The sequence below is a fragment of the Choloepus didactylus genome, chromosome 1 (genome assembly GCF_015220235.1).
Source record: "Choloepus didactylus isolate mChoDid1 chromosome 1, mChoDid1.pri, whole genome shotgun sequence".
Lineage (NCBI taxonomy): Eukaryota > Metazoa > Chordata > Mammalia > Pilosa > Megalonychidae > Choloepus > Choloepus didactylus.
The window spans coordinates 114,134,569-114,149,365 of record NC_051307.1 but is presented as its reverse complement, the minus strand read 5'-3'; the positions used below and the strand labels follow the sequence as shown (position 1 = coordinate 114,149,365).

General features: G+C 38.6%; 1 protein-coding gene across 2 annotated transcripts in view; it reads right to left on the bottom strand.

Annotated features, from left to right (window-relative positions):
- ZMAT3 (zinc finger matrin-type 3) overlaps positions 1–14,108 on the bottom strand; it is a 45,977-nt gene extending 31,869 nt beyond the window's left edge. For both annotated transcript variants that reach the window (XM_037840246.1, XM_037840252.1), the window contains exons 1-2: positions 13,926–14,108; positions 10,146–10,472 (exon numbers count right to left, since the gene is read on the bottom strand). In XM_037840246.1, coding sequence (XP_037696174.1) covers positions 10,146–10,415 — 270 coding nt within the window. In that variant the 5' untranslated portion in view covers positions 10,416–10,472; positions 13,926–14,108. The remainder of the gene's footprint in view (positions 1–10,145; positions 10,473–13,925) is intronic.
- Between the last annotated feature and the right edge of the window lie 689 nt (positions 14,109–14,797).

Below are 14,797 nucleotides of genomic sequence, written 5' to 3'. Positions count from 1 at the left end.
GCTGTTCCAGAAGGGGAAGGGAAGGGTAAAGGTCTAGGAAGAGTATTCAAAGAAATTGTTGGGGAAAACTTCCCAACCCTTCTAAATAACATAAATATGCAAATCAAGACGCTCAAAGAACTCCAAACAGAATAAGTCCAAACAAACCCACTCGGAGACATATTCTGTTCAGTATGTCAAATGCTGAAGAGAAGGAGCAAGTTCTGAAAGCAGCAAGAGAGAAGCAATTCAGCACATACAAGGGAAACAACATAAGACTAAGCAGTGACTACTCAGCAGCCACCATGGAGGTTAGAAGGCAGTGGTATGACATATTTAAAATTCTGAAAGAGAATAACTGCAAACCAAGAATTCTTTAACCAGCAAAGCACTCCTCCAAATTTGAGGGACAGCTTAAAATCTTCACAGACAAACAAATGCTGAGAGAATTTGCTAACAAGAGACCTGCCCTACTTGAGATACTAAAGGGAGCCCTACAGGCAGAGAAACAAACAAAGGAGAAAGAGGTATGAAGAGGGGTTCGGAACTAAAGATATCTAGTAAGGGTACAAAAGGAAATAAAGAGAGAGAGGGAAAAAATGTATCTCATGAACAAGAACCAAAGGATAGGATGGCTGATTCAAGAAACACCTCCACAGTAATAACACTGAATGTGAATGGATTAAACTCCCAAATTAAAAGATATAGATTGACAGACTGGATTAAAAATATGAATCATCAATATGTTGCTTACAAGACACTCATCTTAGATACAGGGACACAAAGAAACTGAAAGTGAAAGGATGGGAAAAAATATTCCATGCAAGCTACAGCCAAAAGAAAGAAGGAGTAGCAATATTAATCTCAGATAAAATAGACTTTAAATGCAAGGATATTATGAGAGACAAAGAAGGCCACTATATACTAATAAAAGGGGCAATTCAACAAGAAGAAATAACAATCATAAATGTTTATGCACCCAATCAAGGTGCCCCAAAATACATGAGACAAACACTGGCAAAACTAAAGGAAGCAATGGATGTTTCCACAATAATTGTAGGAGACTTCAATACATCACTCTCTCCTACAGATAGATCAACCAGACAGAGGACCAATAAGGAAAATGAAAACTTCAACAATCTAATAAATGAATTTGAATTAACAAGACATATATAGAACATTACATCCCAAATCACCAGGATACACATTCTTCTCTAGTGCTCACGGAACGTTCTCCAGAATAGGTCATATGCTGGGCCATAAAACAAGCCTCGATAAGTTTAAAAAGACTGAAATTATTCAAAGCACATTCTCTGATCACAATGGAAAACAATTAGAAGTCAACCATCAGATACTTACAAAATTCACAAATACCTGGAGGTTAAACAACACACTCCTAAACAATCAGTGGGTTAAAGAAGAAATGGCAAGAGAAACTGCTAAATATATAGACAAAGGGAAATATAAACACAACATATCAAAACTTATGAGATGCAGAGGATCTAAGATGGCAGCATAGAGAGGAGTGGAAGCTAAGTAGTCCCCCTGGAACAACTAAAAAACACCAGAAACAACTAGTAAATAATCCAGAATAACTGCAGGGGGACAAACGTGACCATCTACTCATCATACACTAACCTGAATTGGGAGGAATGCCCGAGACCACAGCATAAAACCTGTAAGTAAAAACTGTGGATCCAAATCGGGAGACCCCTCCCCCACAGCCCAAGCTACAAAGCCTCCTGGTGCCAGAGAGAAGCTTTCTCCCAGCAAGCAAATATAGCTCAGCTGAGCTTCAACTGGGAGTTTTAATTAGCGAGTGTGAACTGCTCACTACAAGGTACGAATCCCCAACAAGTAGACAGAGGCTTTGGGTGACAACTGACCTTGGAGAGCCAGAGTGTCGCCTCAGACTAGCTCTGTTCCTTTTTCGACTCAGTGGAGAAAGCCTCGGCCATTTTCAGTTCCCAGTTCTGTGACCCAGACAGGGCTGTGGCACAGGCAGAGAGAGACCACTGAAATGCTAATGACCTCCCCCTAAGGCATCTATCTTCTCTAAGAGGAAAGGGATGGGGCCCAGCTCTACTACCTGCCTTTCATTCAGAACTTTCACCAGTCAAGAACTATAGGCTAATCTTTGCATCAGGCAGAGAGCACTCCTGCACAGCCTGGCGGCCCAGGGCTTCCCCTGAGGGACAACATGCACTAGTGACATAGCACAGCCTTCCCTCAGCAGAGGTCCTGGAAAATCACAGCTGAGAAGGGGGGACCGCTCGGAAAACCCAGGGATGCTACATCAATGCCAGTGGTTTGTGGGTCAGCGACAGAGAAAATCTGGGGCAAAACTGAAATGAAGGCTTAGACTCTTGCAACAGCCTTGAATCTCCAGGAACACCTGGGAGGTTTGAATATTAAAGCTGCCCTGCCTCGCTGACCACCCAGACACAAGCCCCATGTTCAGGGCGGACAGCTCCAACAACAAACCCAAACTGAGTTCACCAACTGAACCCCACAAAAATCATTTCCCCACACACTACAGAGACAGAGTTGGGGACAACTGACTTGAGGGGTATAGGTGACTCGCAGACACCATCTGCTGGTTAGCTGAAGAAAGTGTACGCCACCAACTTGTATTTCTGAAAAATTAGATTGATTTTTTTTTACAACTTGAAAGAACCCTATCAAGCAAAGCAAATACCAAGAGGCCAAAAACAACAGAAAATCTTAATGCATGTGATAAAACCAGACGATATGGAGAACCTCATCCCAAACACCCAAATCAAAATATCAGAAGAGACACAGTACTTGGCACAATTAATCAAACAATTACAATCAAGGAATGAAAACATGGCACAGGATATAAAAGACATGAAGAAGACCATGGAAGAGCATAGAGAAGAAATTGCAAGACTAAATAAAAAAAATAGAAGATCTTATGGAAATAAAAGAAATTGTTGGCCAAATTAAAAAGACTCTGGATACTCATAATACAAGATTAGAGGAAGCTGAACAACAACTCAGTGTCTTACAGGTCTAAAGAACATAAAATGAAAGAACAAAAGAAAGAATGGAGAAAAAAATTGAAAAAATTGAAAAGGATCACAGGGATATGACAGATAAAATAAAACGTCCAAACTTAAGACTCATTGATGTCCCAGAAGGGGAAGAGAAGGGTAAAGGTCTAGAAAGAGTATTCAAAGAAACTGTTGGGGAAAACTTCCAAACCTTCTACGCAATATAAATACACAAACCATAAATGCCCAGCGAACTCCAAATAGAATAAATCCAAATAAACCCACTCCAAGACATATTCTGATCAGACTCTCAAATACTGAAGAGAAGGAGCAAGTTCTGAAAGCAGCAAGAGAAAAGCAATTCACCACATACAAAGGAAACAACAAAAGACTAAGTTGTGACTACTAACCGACCACCATGGAGGCGAGAAGGCAGTGGCATGACATATTTAAAACTCTGAGAGAGAAAAATTTCAAACCAAGAATACTTTATCCAACAAAACTCTCCTTCAAATTTGAGGGAGAGCTTAAATTTTTCACAGACAGACAAATGCTGAGAGACTTTGCCAATAAAAGACCTGCCCTACTTCAGATACTAAAGGGAGCCCTACCAACAGAGAAACAAAGAAAGGAGAGAGAGATATAGAGAATTTTAACAGACATATACAGAACCTTACATCCCAAATCACCAGGACACTCATTTTTCTCTCGTGATCACGGATCTTTCTCCAGAATGGACCATATTATGGGACATAAAACAAGCCTCAATAAATTAAAAAAAAAAAAAAAAACAATTGAACATATTCAAAGCACAATCTCTGACTACAATGGAATACAAATAGAAGTCAATAACTTTTGAATTGTAACTCCACTATTTACTTCCTATGATATAAAATACACAAACTCTAATGACAAATCAGTGGTTTTGAACTCAATGCAAAATATGTAATTTTTGACAAGAACTATATAAAGGTGGGGGAACAGAGAAGTATAGGTACATAGTTTACGTGTCAGTTGAAATTAAGTTCGTATCAAAGAAAAACAAGATTGCTATGGATTTAAGAGTTTAATTTTAAGCCCCACAGTAAACACAAAGAAATTATCAGAGAATATGACCGTAGAGATGAAAAGTAGTTTGGGTTAAGAGAAATGCGGGAAAGGGCAAGGAGGACTTAAGAAACGAGTGTAGGGTTGCTGTTTGAGGTAAAGGGAAATTTCTAGTAATGGATGCTGGGAAGGTGATAGCATTACAACATTCTAAATGTGATTAATCCCACTAATGGAAGGCTAGGGAGGGGGTGGAATGGGAAGATTTAGGCTGTATATATGTTTCCACAATTGAGGAAAAAAAAAACAAAAGACAGTCTAAATAGATGACAATTGAATGCCAAGAATGAACCTGGATGGGATCTGAGGATGGAGGACAGGAGGCTCAAAGGGACACATTTGAGACATAAGTAAAAGGAAATATAGAATGTAAGCTTTGTATCATTGTTGAATCTCTTATACTTCTTAGCTGCGCTTAATGGGATTGCATAAAAGAATGTTCTTGTTTGTGGGAATTGTATATGTGAATTATAGTGTTTGTTCAAGGATGTGTGTAGCTAGCTCTCATATGCTCAGAAGACAGAGCAATAGATGATGGATGATAGATAGGGAGGCAGGGAGGGAGGGAAACAAATAGCAGTGTGACTACATGTTAAAGTTAGTAGATCGGGATATTGGGGGAGGGGGGTCAGGGAATGCTGGAGTTCTGTGTATGGGGTTTGTATTGTTTTTGCAACTGTTCCTATAACTTTAAATTTATTTCAAAATGAAATTAAAAAAAAAACTTATGGGATGCAGCAAAAGCAGTATTGAGGGGGAAATTTATAGCGCTAAATGCATACATTAAAGAGGAAGAAAGAGCTAAAAATCAAAGAACTAGTGGAACAACTGAAGAAGCTAGAAAATGAAAAGCAAACCAATCCTAAACCAAGTAGAAAAGAAATAACAAGGATTAAACAGAAATAAATGACATCAAGAACAAAAAAAAAAGAGAGAATAAATAACACCAAAAGTTGGTTCTTTGAGAAGATCAACAAGATTGACAAGGCCCTAGCTAGACTGACAAAATCAAAAAGAGAGAAGACCCAAATAAACAAAATAATAAATGAGATAGGTGACATTACTGAGGATCCTGAAGAAATTTTAAAAATTATAAGAGGATACTATGAACAACAAACTGGATAATGTATGCCAACAAACTAGATAATGTAGAGGAAATGGACAATTTCCTGGAAATTGAACAACCTAGAATGCCCAGAGAAGAAACAGAAGACCTCAACCAACCAACAACAAGCAAAGAGATCCAATCAGTCATCCAAAAGATTCCCACTAATAAATGTCCAGGGCCAGACAGCTTCACAGGGAAATTTTACCAAACTTTCCAAAAAGAACTGACACCAATCTTACTTAAACTCTTTCAAAACATGGAAGAATATGGAAAAATACCTAACTCATTTTATGAAGCTAACATCACTCTAATACCAAAACCAGGTAAAGATGCTACAAGAAAGGAAAACTACAGGCCAATCTCCCTAATAAATACAGACACAAAAATTCTCAACAAAATACTTGCAAATCAAATCCAAAGACACATTGAAAAAATCATACACCATGAACAAGTGGGGTTCATTCCAGGCATGCAAGGATGGTTCAACATAAGAAAATCAATGTAACACAACACATTAACAAATCAAAAGGGAAAAATCAAATGATCATCTCAATAGATGCTGAAAAAGCATTCAACAAAATCCAACATCCCTTTTTGATAAAAACACTTCAAAAGGTAGGAATTGAAGGAAACTTCCTCAATATGATAAAAGGCATCTATGAAAAACCCACAGCCAGCATAGTACTCAATGCCAAGAGACTGAAAGCCTTCCCTCTAAGATCAGGAATGAGACAAGGACATCTGCTGTCACCACTGTTATTCAACTTGTGCTAAAAGTGCTAGCCAGAGCAATCCAGCAAGACAAAGAATAAAAGGCATCCAAATTGGAAAGGAAGAAGTAAAACTGTCATTATTTGCAGATGATACGATCTTATATCTGGAAAACCCTGAGAAATCCACGATACAGCTACTAGAGCTAATAAATTTAGCAAAGTAGCGGGATACAAGATTAATGCTCATAAGACAGTAATGTTTCTATATGCTAGAAATGAATGAAGTGAAGAGACACTCAAGAAAAAGATACCATTTTCAATAGCAACTAAAAAAATCAAGTACCTAGGAATAAACTTAACCAAAGATGTAAAAGACCTATACAAAGAAAACTACATAACTCTACTAAAAGAAATAGAAAAGGACCTTAAAAGATGGAAAAATATTCTATGTTCATGGATAGGAAGGCTAAAAGTCATTAAGATGTCAATTCTACCCAAACTCATCTACAGATTCAATGCAATCCCAACCAAAATTCCAACAACCTACTTTGCAGACTTGGAAAAGCTAGTTATCAAATTTATTTGGAAAGAGAAGATGCCCTGAGTTGCTAAAAACACTCTAAAAAAGAAAAACAAAGTGGGAGGACTTATACTCATGACTTTGAAGCCTATTATAAAGCCACAGTAGTCAGAACAGCATGGTGCTGGCACAAAGATAGACATACTGATCAATGGAATCGAATTGAGAATTCAGAGATAGACCCCCAGATCTATGGCTGACCGATCTTTGATAAGACCCCCAAAGCCACTGAACTGGGACATAACAGTCTTTTCAACAAATGGGGCTGGGAGAGTTGGATATCCATATCTACAAGAATGAAAGAGGACCCTTACCTCACACCCTGCACAAAAATTAACTCAAAGTGGATCAAAGACCTCAATATAAAAGAAAGTACCAAAAAACTCCTAGAAGAAAATGTAGGAAACATCTTCAAGACCTTGTATTAGGCGGTCACTTCCTAGACCTTGCACCCAAAGCACAAGCAACAGAAGAAAAAATAAATAAATGGAACTCCTCAAACTTAGAAATTTCTGTACCTCAAAGGAATTTGTCAAAAAGGTAAACAGGCAGCCAACTCAATGGGAAAAAATTTTTGGAAACCTTGTATCTGACAAAAGACTGATATCTTGCATATATAAAGAAATCCTACAACTTAATGGCAATAGTACAGACAGCCCAATTATAAAATGGGCAAAAGATAGGAAAAGACTGTTCTCTGAAGAGGAAATATAAATGGCCAAGAAACACATGAAAAAATGTTCAGCTTCACTAGCTATTAGAGAGATGCAAATTAAAACCACAATGAGATACCATCTCACACCAATTAGAATGGCTGCCATTAAACAAACAGGAAACTACAAATGCTGGAGAGCATGTGGAGAAATTGGAACTCTTATTTATTGTTGGTGGGACTGTATAATGGTTCAGCCACTCTGGAAATCTGGCAATTTCTTAGAAAACTAGATATAGAGTTACCCTAGATATAGAAGTGCAATTGCACTTCTCGTTACATACCCAGAAGATCTGAAAGCAGTGACACAAACAGATATCTGCACACCAGTGTTCACAGCAGCAATATTCACAATTGCCAAGAGATGGAAACAATGCAAATGTCCTTCAACAGATGAGTGGATAAACAAAATGTGGTATATATACACAATTGAATACTATGCAGCAGTAAGAAAGAACGATGTCGTGAAACATATGACAACATGGATGAACCCTGAAGACATAATGCTGAGCAAAATAAGTCAGGCACACTGTATGTTACCACTAATGTGAACACTGTGAAAAATGTAAAATAAATGGTTTATATTGTAGAAAGTAAATATAAAATAAACGATTTATATTGTAGAATGTAGGGCACCTAGCAACAGACAGCAAATAGTGAAGGGGGAACAATAATCTAATAAGAACAGATAAGTCACGGAGGGTAAACTTAATGTTCTGGAAATGCTCAGGAATGACTATGGTTTGTTAATTTCTGAGGGGTATGGTAGGAACAAGTTTGCAGAAATGTAGTTATTTTAGGTTATTTTGTTTTTCTTATTCCTTTGTTGGGTTATAGTCTATTTTCTTGGGGTAGGATAGGAGCATGTTGGAAGCAATGTAGTTATTTTAGGTTGTTTTTTTCTAATTCCTTTGTTTTGGTTTTGTTTGAAATTTTTTTTATTGTATTTTTTTTAATTTTTTGATAAAGTTAACAAAAACTATGAATGAGTATTGAAAAAAAGTAAATAAACAATGAGGGGAGGAAGGGAATGGAATGTTTTTGATGTTCTCTTTTATTCTAATTTTTATCTTATTTTTTGGAGTAATGAAAATGTTCAGTGATTGACTGTGGTCATCAATGCACAACTATGAACAACAGATTATACACTTTGAAGGACTGTATGTTTTGTGAATACATCTCAATAAAATTCCATTTAAAACAAAATAGAATAGGCTGCCCTTCTTCAACTTAGCTACTTAAAAATTCTGATTATTGAGGAAGTTACCTAAATTTTACTTCCTGTTTCTCATATTTCCTAATTTACTTATTCACTGTGTCACTGAGGAAACTAGAATTAAGTATAATTCATAATCTTATCAACTAATAAATTAAGAACAAACACACAAAAATGTACTATATAAGAAACAACCTAAATGTAGATCCTGTTTCTTATCTAGTTCAGCCTTATCAGCCAGTAACTTTGCATCAAACTGAATTCTTGCTATGCATAACCAGAAGCATCCATCACTGTCTATAGTCACAAAGCCACACTGGGAGGAAAAAAGGCTTGACGTCTATATATAACCCATGCACATGCATATTAAAATCACACATGCCCCAAGTTTTCCCTCATAAAAGTACACAACTCTTCCTTAAAAGGTATATCCATATGGTACAAAGGAGATTTGCTCCCAAGGTTATGATTATTTTAGGGCTTTATACAAATAAAACCCAAAAACTTAGAATCCAGGCTTGATTTTTCAAGGTGGTACCCAAGGACTGAATCCTAGGCTATAAAACTGAACATTCCATAAGAATAAAATGAAGAAAGAAGCTAACATAGAGGCCTGGGTTTGAGATGGACCATCCTAATAGGTTCCGCTTGAATGGGGAAGACAGGGAAAAGAAGAGCCCATATCAAACCATGTGGTGTGGGTGGGGAGGGAAGGCACATGGAGTGATGGAGAGTGGGGATTGGTAAAAAGGGAAAACCATAAAATAAAACCAGAAAGAAGCCTTTAAGGACCAATGTTGAATGTGCCAAGATCTGAGGGATAAAATTAACTCAACTCTTCGCACTCAAGGGCAAAACCAAACCAAAGGGAACTTCAGAGAAGCAATATATGTTTTCTCCTAAATCCCAGAGAAAACAAGTCATCATAAAATACTTCTGATCTACAATCACAAGGTAGCACAATTATCACTCCTTGAGATCAGAATTTTAAACAAATAATAACAAACTTACACTCAGAGAAAATAAAAACTGCTTAAGTTGGAGAAAGTTACAGTGGCACAAAAGAAGACATAACTTAGTAACAGTCAGCTATCTACCATGCTGCTTCATTACTGGAGATATTCATGAAGAGCATAAATAGTCAAATCAATGATGACCCAGAAGGCAGCCTTTCATTCAGTGGGGTTTGGCCTCAATTACTTCTTAGGTCCCTTTCCTCCAAAATAAGAAATTATTTAATTTTATACAGGCAACAATCTAAAACAAAAAGAAACATTGTACTTTCTCTTTCTGATCAAAAAGGGAAAGCATAAGATTCATACACAGAGATTACCTTAAACTGATACATTGTACCAGCTATTAGAGAATATTTGTAAAACTAATTCTTCTAAACAATTTTGACACTGAATTGAGTTTTACATGTTTCAAATACCTGTTCTCCTTAGGACCCCAGGTTTGAACACTACAAAGATTATTCTTATTTGCCTACAAAGAATCATAAGTTATCAAATGCCACATAGCTAAGTGCAGACTTCTCTCTGCAAAAAATAATGCTTTCTTTTAGATTAAGAACATTATGCTTTTAATCAAACAAACAAATACTTATTCACTAAACCATGTTGATTATTGTAGGCATACTATCTGGAGAGAGAATTCCTAAATGCGCAACTCCCAAAAATGTGCTCCCCTCTAAATGCCTCATTTTTTCTTCCTTACCTGATAATGAGCCTGCGCTTGCTGCGCTGAGTTCAAGGTAACATTGCAGAGTTTGCAGTATAGGGGCTTACATAGCTCCTCCAGGGCAGAGTCTTGTTCTCCTCCCTTAGGTAACTCGTCTTCCCCTGCCAGAGGCAAGGAAGCCTCTTGACCAAAAGGTTTCTGTGGCGGAAGCTGTAAGGTTCCCGTAGACCTGGTGGCCACTGACATAGGAGGAGATGATGAAGGCCGCTTAGGCGGTAGAAGCCCAGCCTGTTGCAAGAGGATCATTGGATAGGAAAACCTTGGGCATAATCCAGTGGAGGATAAGAAGTCAGGTCTTCAGATCTGAATCGACAGGAAAAAAAAAAATATACTCACTTAAAAATGTAATCTCAGACATAGCAATACAAGTAAATAACCACACCATCTGGCCCTTTCCTCTACTTCTCCAAACCCATCTTTGGGACTTCTTCCCTTTTGCCTCATCTCGCAGACTTTCCCTGCCTGCTTTATTTTGCTTGGCACAGTTCCAACTGCTATCCCTCTGGCCCTGAACATTAATAGCAATGTATCCATGGCTAATTAAATCTAAAAGTCACACAGATGAAATGGACATCAAAGGTCACCTAAACCAGACCCCTTACCTCAGACACAATTACACTTAAACACTCTTGATTTTAATTTTGCACAGACAAAATCATCAGCTAAGAACCTTAGCAAATGTTTCCTTTCCATTCGAACTAGTCTTTCTAATCCAAACTATGTCAAAAAGAATGAAATAAAGTGTATCACATCTCAGAATCCTTAAAGCACTTCTAACACTAGCTAAAATATCAAGGAACTCCAGGAGTAACTAATCCAGTTACTACATGACAGAAATAAATAAAAGTGTTCCTTCTAATCAACTAGTAATATTTAAATAGTTGACCCAATGATTCTGTTCAGCAAAGAGACTGCAAGCAGACGGCCTGTAGGCCGTATGCAGCCACAGCCATGTTGTGCTTTGTTTTGCTTTCATTTTTTAAATTGAATTAGATGTCAACATTTTAAAAACCGAGAGATTCCTGGCTTCTCTTGATAAAGGGACGGTCTGGTAACACTTGGCCCATGTTTCTACACGGGGAACAATTAGCTAGGGCTGAGAAGCACAGTCCCCTGCAGCCAGGACAGCCTTTTCCAGATCACATCAGTCCATACTCAGCCTGCTTGCATGCTCCCTGTAGGCCCAAGAGGTTAGGATCCCTTTCCCATAGACTTGGACTATACTCTTTAGTCCCCTGTAAAATTAAAATATTTTCTCTTCCCCTAGAGATAAATTACCTGTACAAAGTAAGTTATCAAGCAAATGTCCAGTGGGGTAATGGATCACACTACCTTCAGCCAGAATATAATTCCAGTTCCTCAGTCTTCAGGCTACTTCTTTCCCCTTCTTTTTAAAAAAAATGGAAAGTCTCTATTTTACTTCACTCAGAAAAGACACACTATGTTCGACTAGCTCTCAGTCTTTATCCATGATCCCTCCTGCCTTCCACCCAGATGGCATTTTCTAACTCTGAGTATTCCAAAATGAACCATACACACTATAAGTTCCAAAGATTCTAAGTAACCCAAATCGAAAACCTTATTTCAAAATCCACTATTACCTCCAGTCTCTCAATAATAAAACCTCTTTTCTTGGTAACAGAATATTGCTTTTTTTAAGCTGCTGAAATACTGAACTGAAATTTTCCACGTACAATGGAAATGTGTACATTTTACAGAAATAATAGATTTACTAAAATGAATCAAGTAAATCTTGAGAAGTTCCTTTCCCACATTTGATAAGTACACAGAGCCTAGAAGTTGCAATTAAGCAACAACTTTTTGTACAAAATTCAGGGTTTGGGGGCAGCAGAAGAAATCTGTGCAATAGGAAAATAATGTAGTTAAGAGCAAAAGACATAAATTACTAGAAATGGTATTTAACAATACTTTACAATGATCATAATATTTACATTAAAAATAATATTAGTTGATTCTTATGCTGACATATGTTGCCCATATCTCTGGGAATATAAAGAAAAGCAATACAGATTTAGAACATTTAAAAAGTCGAGTTAACTACAATTATATTATTTCTGTTAATTAATGCAAGCAAACACATCTGGAAGCAAAGACTGATATGAACATCTCAAAAAGAGGAAACTAAGGAGACAGTATTTTTTTTAAAAGTTTATCTAATTATAATAATTTATAATGTTAAGAGACTACACATACCATCTGTACAGGGTCATAGTAGTGCCAAACTGCCACAAACATGCTGCTAGTTCAGAAAAGAAAAGGTGGAAGAGGGTATCAAAACATCTGAATAAAGGAAATCAGCAATATAAAGAGAAAAATAAGTGCTATCAATTGGGTAGACATGTCTGGACTTGTTTCATGAAAGCTCACTCCTGCTTGAGGAAATATGTATCTCCCCCAGTGTTACCTACAGGTGTCCAACACAATAAAGGCCCTTCTCAAAGCAGAGAGTTACAAAAGGCCTCCTTCCAGAGGTGATAAAATCCGCTGAATTAAAAAAAAAAAAAAGACTTATGAAGTACAGACTTACCTATTATCACATTTTATCATTAAAATTTTTAAATAGCTAGTTATTCAAAAATGATTTCTTCTGGCATATAAATCAAAATGATAACGCCAACTCCCAAAAAGATCTATAAATGACAATTATATCTGGTATTACTCTGCTTGTAAACAAAATTAACATAAAATATAAATCTCAAATAAATAAAACCGAGATTTCAATAATGCGTGAATAGTGGAATATAAAGAGACTCAAAGTATGTGGGTTCAACTGCTGCATCAGAAGAGACTAACTTGAAGGATGATGTGAATAAATATTCCTCAGATCTTAAAAGCCATTGAATTAGATGCTTATTTAAGGGGCATAAATAAAGAATTTATACTGGTTAATGTCCTGGTTTGGCAGAGGTTGAGGGAACATTAAAGAAATTCAGAGCATCACAATGTACCCTGTTTAAAGAAAATGAATTATCATAGCATAGTTAGTTTTCATGATTGGACTAGGGCCTACTCTTCACATATTGCATGAAAGGCAATCACTTTCTTATTTCGAGAAACCTACAGAGAAGAGAGAACAGAATAAAGGAACAGGTTTCTGGCACCTCAATAAACTAGAGAAGTCTATAATTGAGAAATCTGGAAATGAGGAAAAGACGGTGAGCATTACTCAGAGGTCATTAGAACATAGCCAGAAGGAATGAGAGGGGAAAAAAAATAGAAAAATATTCAGCTGAGGCAAGGTATGTCATATAAGGAAGAATTAAAAAGGACGCAAGAATCCGTGAGGAAAAAAAAGGCCTTAGTTAATTGGGGAATATTTTCCAGGCTCAGCTATGATGATTCTTAATCCTATGGAACGGTTTACACATTTGAATCGGGGCTGCATATACTTCAGCATAGCCCACATATACCTTACATTCCTAAAGTGTGCGTGCATACATACACACACACACATACACACACACACACACACATCTCAACCCCGTAAGGATGCCACCACGAAAGATGGAATCCCCACTCCCGGGGGGAGACGGCAGCGCGAGGGCCAAGGCAGCTGCACGCATAGATGGTCCAAACCGTACACGTGAAATGCTTGAAACAAACACATATATAAAAGCAACGCAACCCCATCACGTGGAGGGTAGATGGAAAGACAGCAGCAGAAAGGAACCGCTAATCCCCCCGCTCCTGAGCATCTCATAAATGTCCCTGAGACTCCCAATCGCCGGCACTTACCGGAACCCCGGAGAGGGGCCGGGAGTCGCCGCTCCGCGTCTGCCCGGGACGTCCGCTGCCGCCCGCCTCGAACCGGCTCGATTCCTCCTCTCCTCGGCGCAACTTTCTCGGCTGTTCCCTGCGGAATCCCCTCCACAGCTGAAGGCTCACTGTCAAAAGTCAGTCCAACCGGACACAGAAGGAAACAGCTGCAGGAAGTGACTGCGGAACCGGAGGCGGTGGAGGAGGAGGAGACTTAGGACGCCGAGCCGGCGTCGCCACTGCGCATGTGCAGGCAGACCGGGCCACGCGGCGGCGGCGGCGGCGGCGGCTGCTCAGCATACCCCGCGCCCGGACGCGGCGGTGGGTAGGTGCGGGAGCTGCGAGTGCAGGGAGCCTGGCCCAGCCGCGGTGGAGAACAAAAGCACGGGTCAAACGAGGATTGCACCACCGCCAGTCCCAGCAGCAACTCCCAAGGGCTATTCATCATGTACCCTGGAAAGTTGATCCATAGCAAAAGACCGGACAGAGCTTTTGCAACTTTTATCTCCTGTCTTTGAGATCCATACCTTTTTCATTACAGCCTCTCCCTCAGCTTGCTGAATGCCGACTGAGGCGGCTGAGTGGAGCTTTCAAAATGTCCAGAATCCTTTAAACTGCTGCAACAGAACCTTTAAACTGCACCTACCCTCACCCAGCCCCAGGATGGAGAAAGAAGAATGTGGTTGCCTACTCAGTGTTCTCCCATCACACAAGAACACACTCACACACCCCTGCCCTCTACGCTGCGCTAAAGTGGCTGAGAGACAAAAGAAGAGTTTCTCCTGACCCCCTGAGCCTCATCTGCACTATAGGAAGGACCAGGAAGTGACTTGGCTAAAGTTAGGATGTCA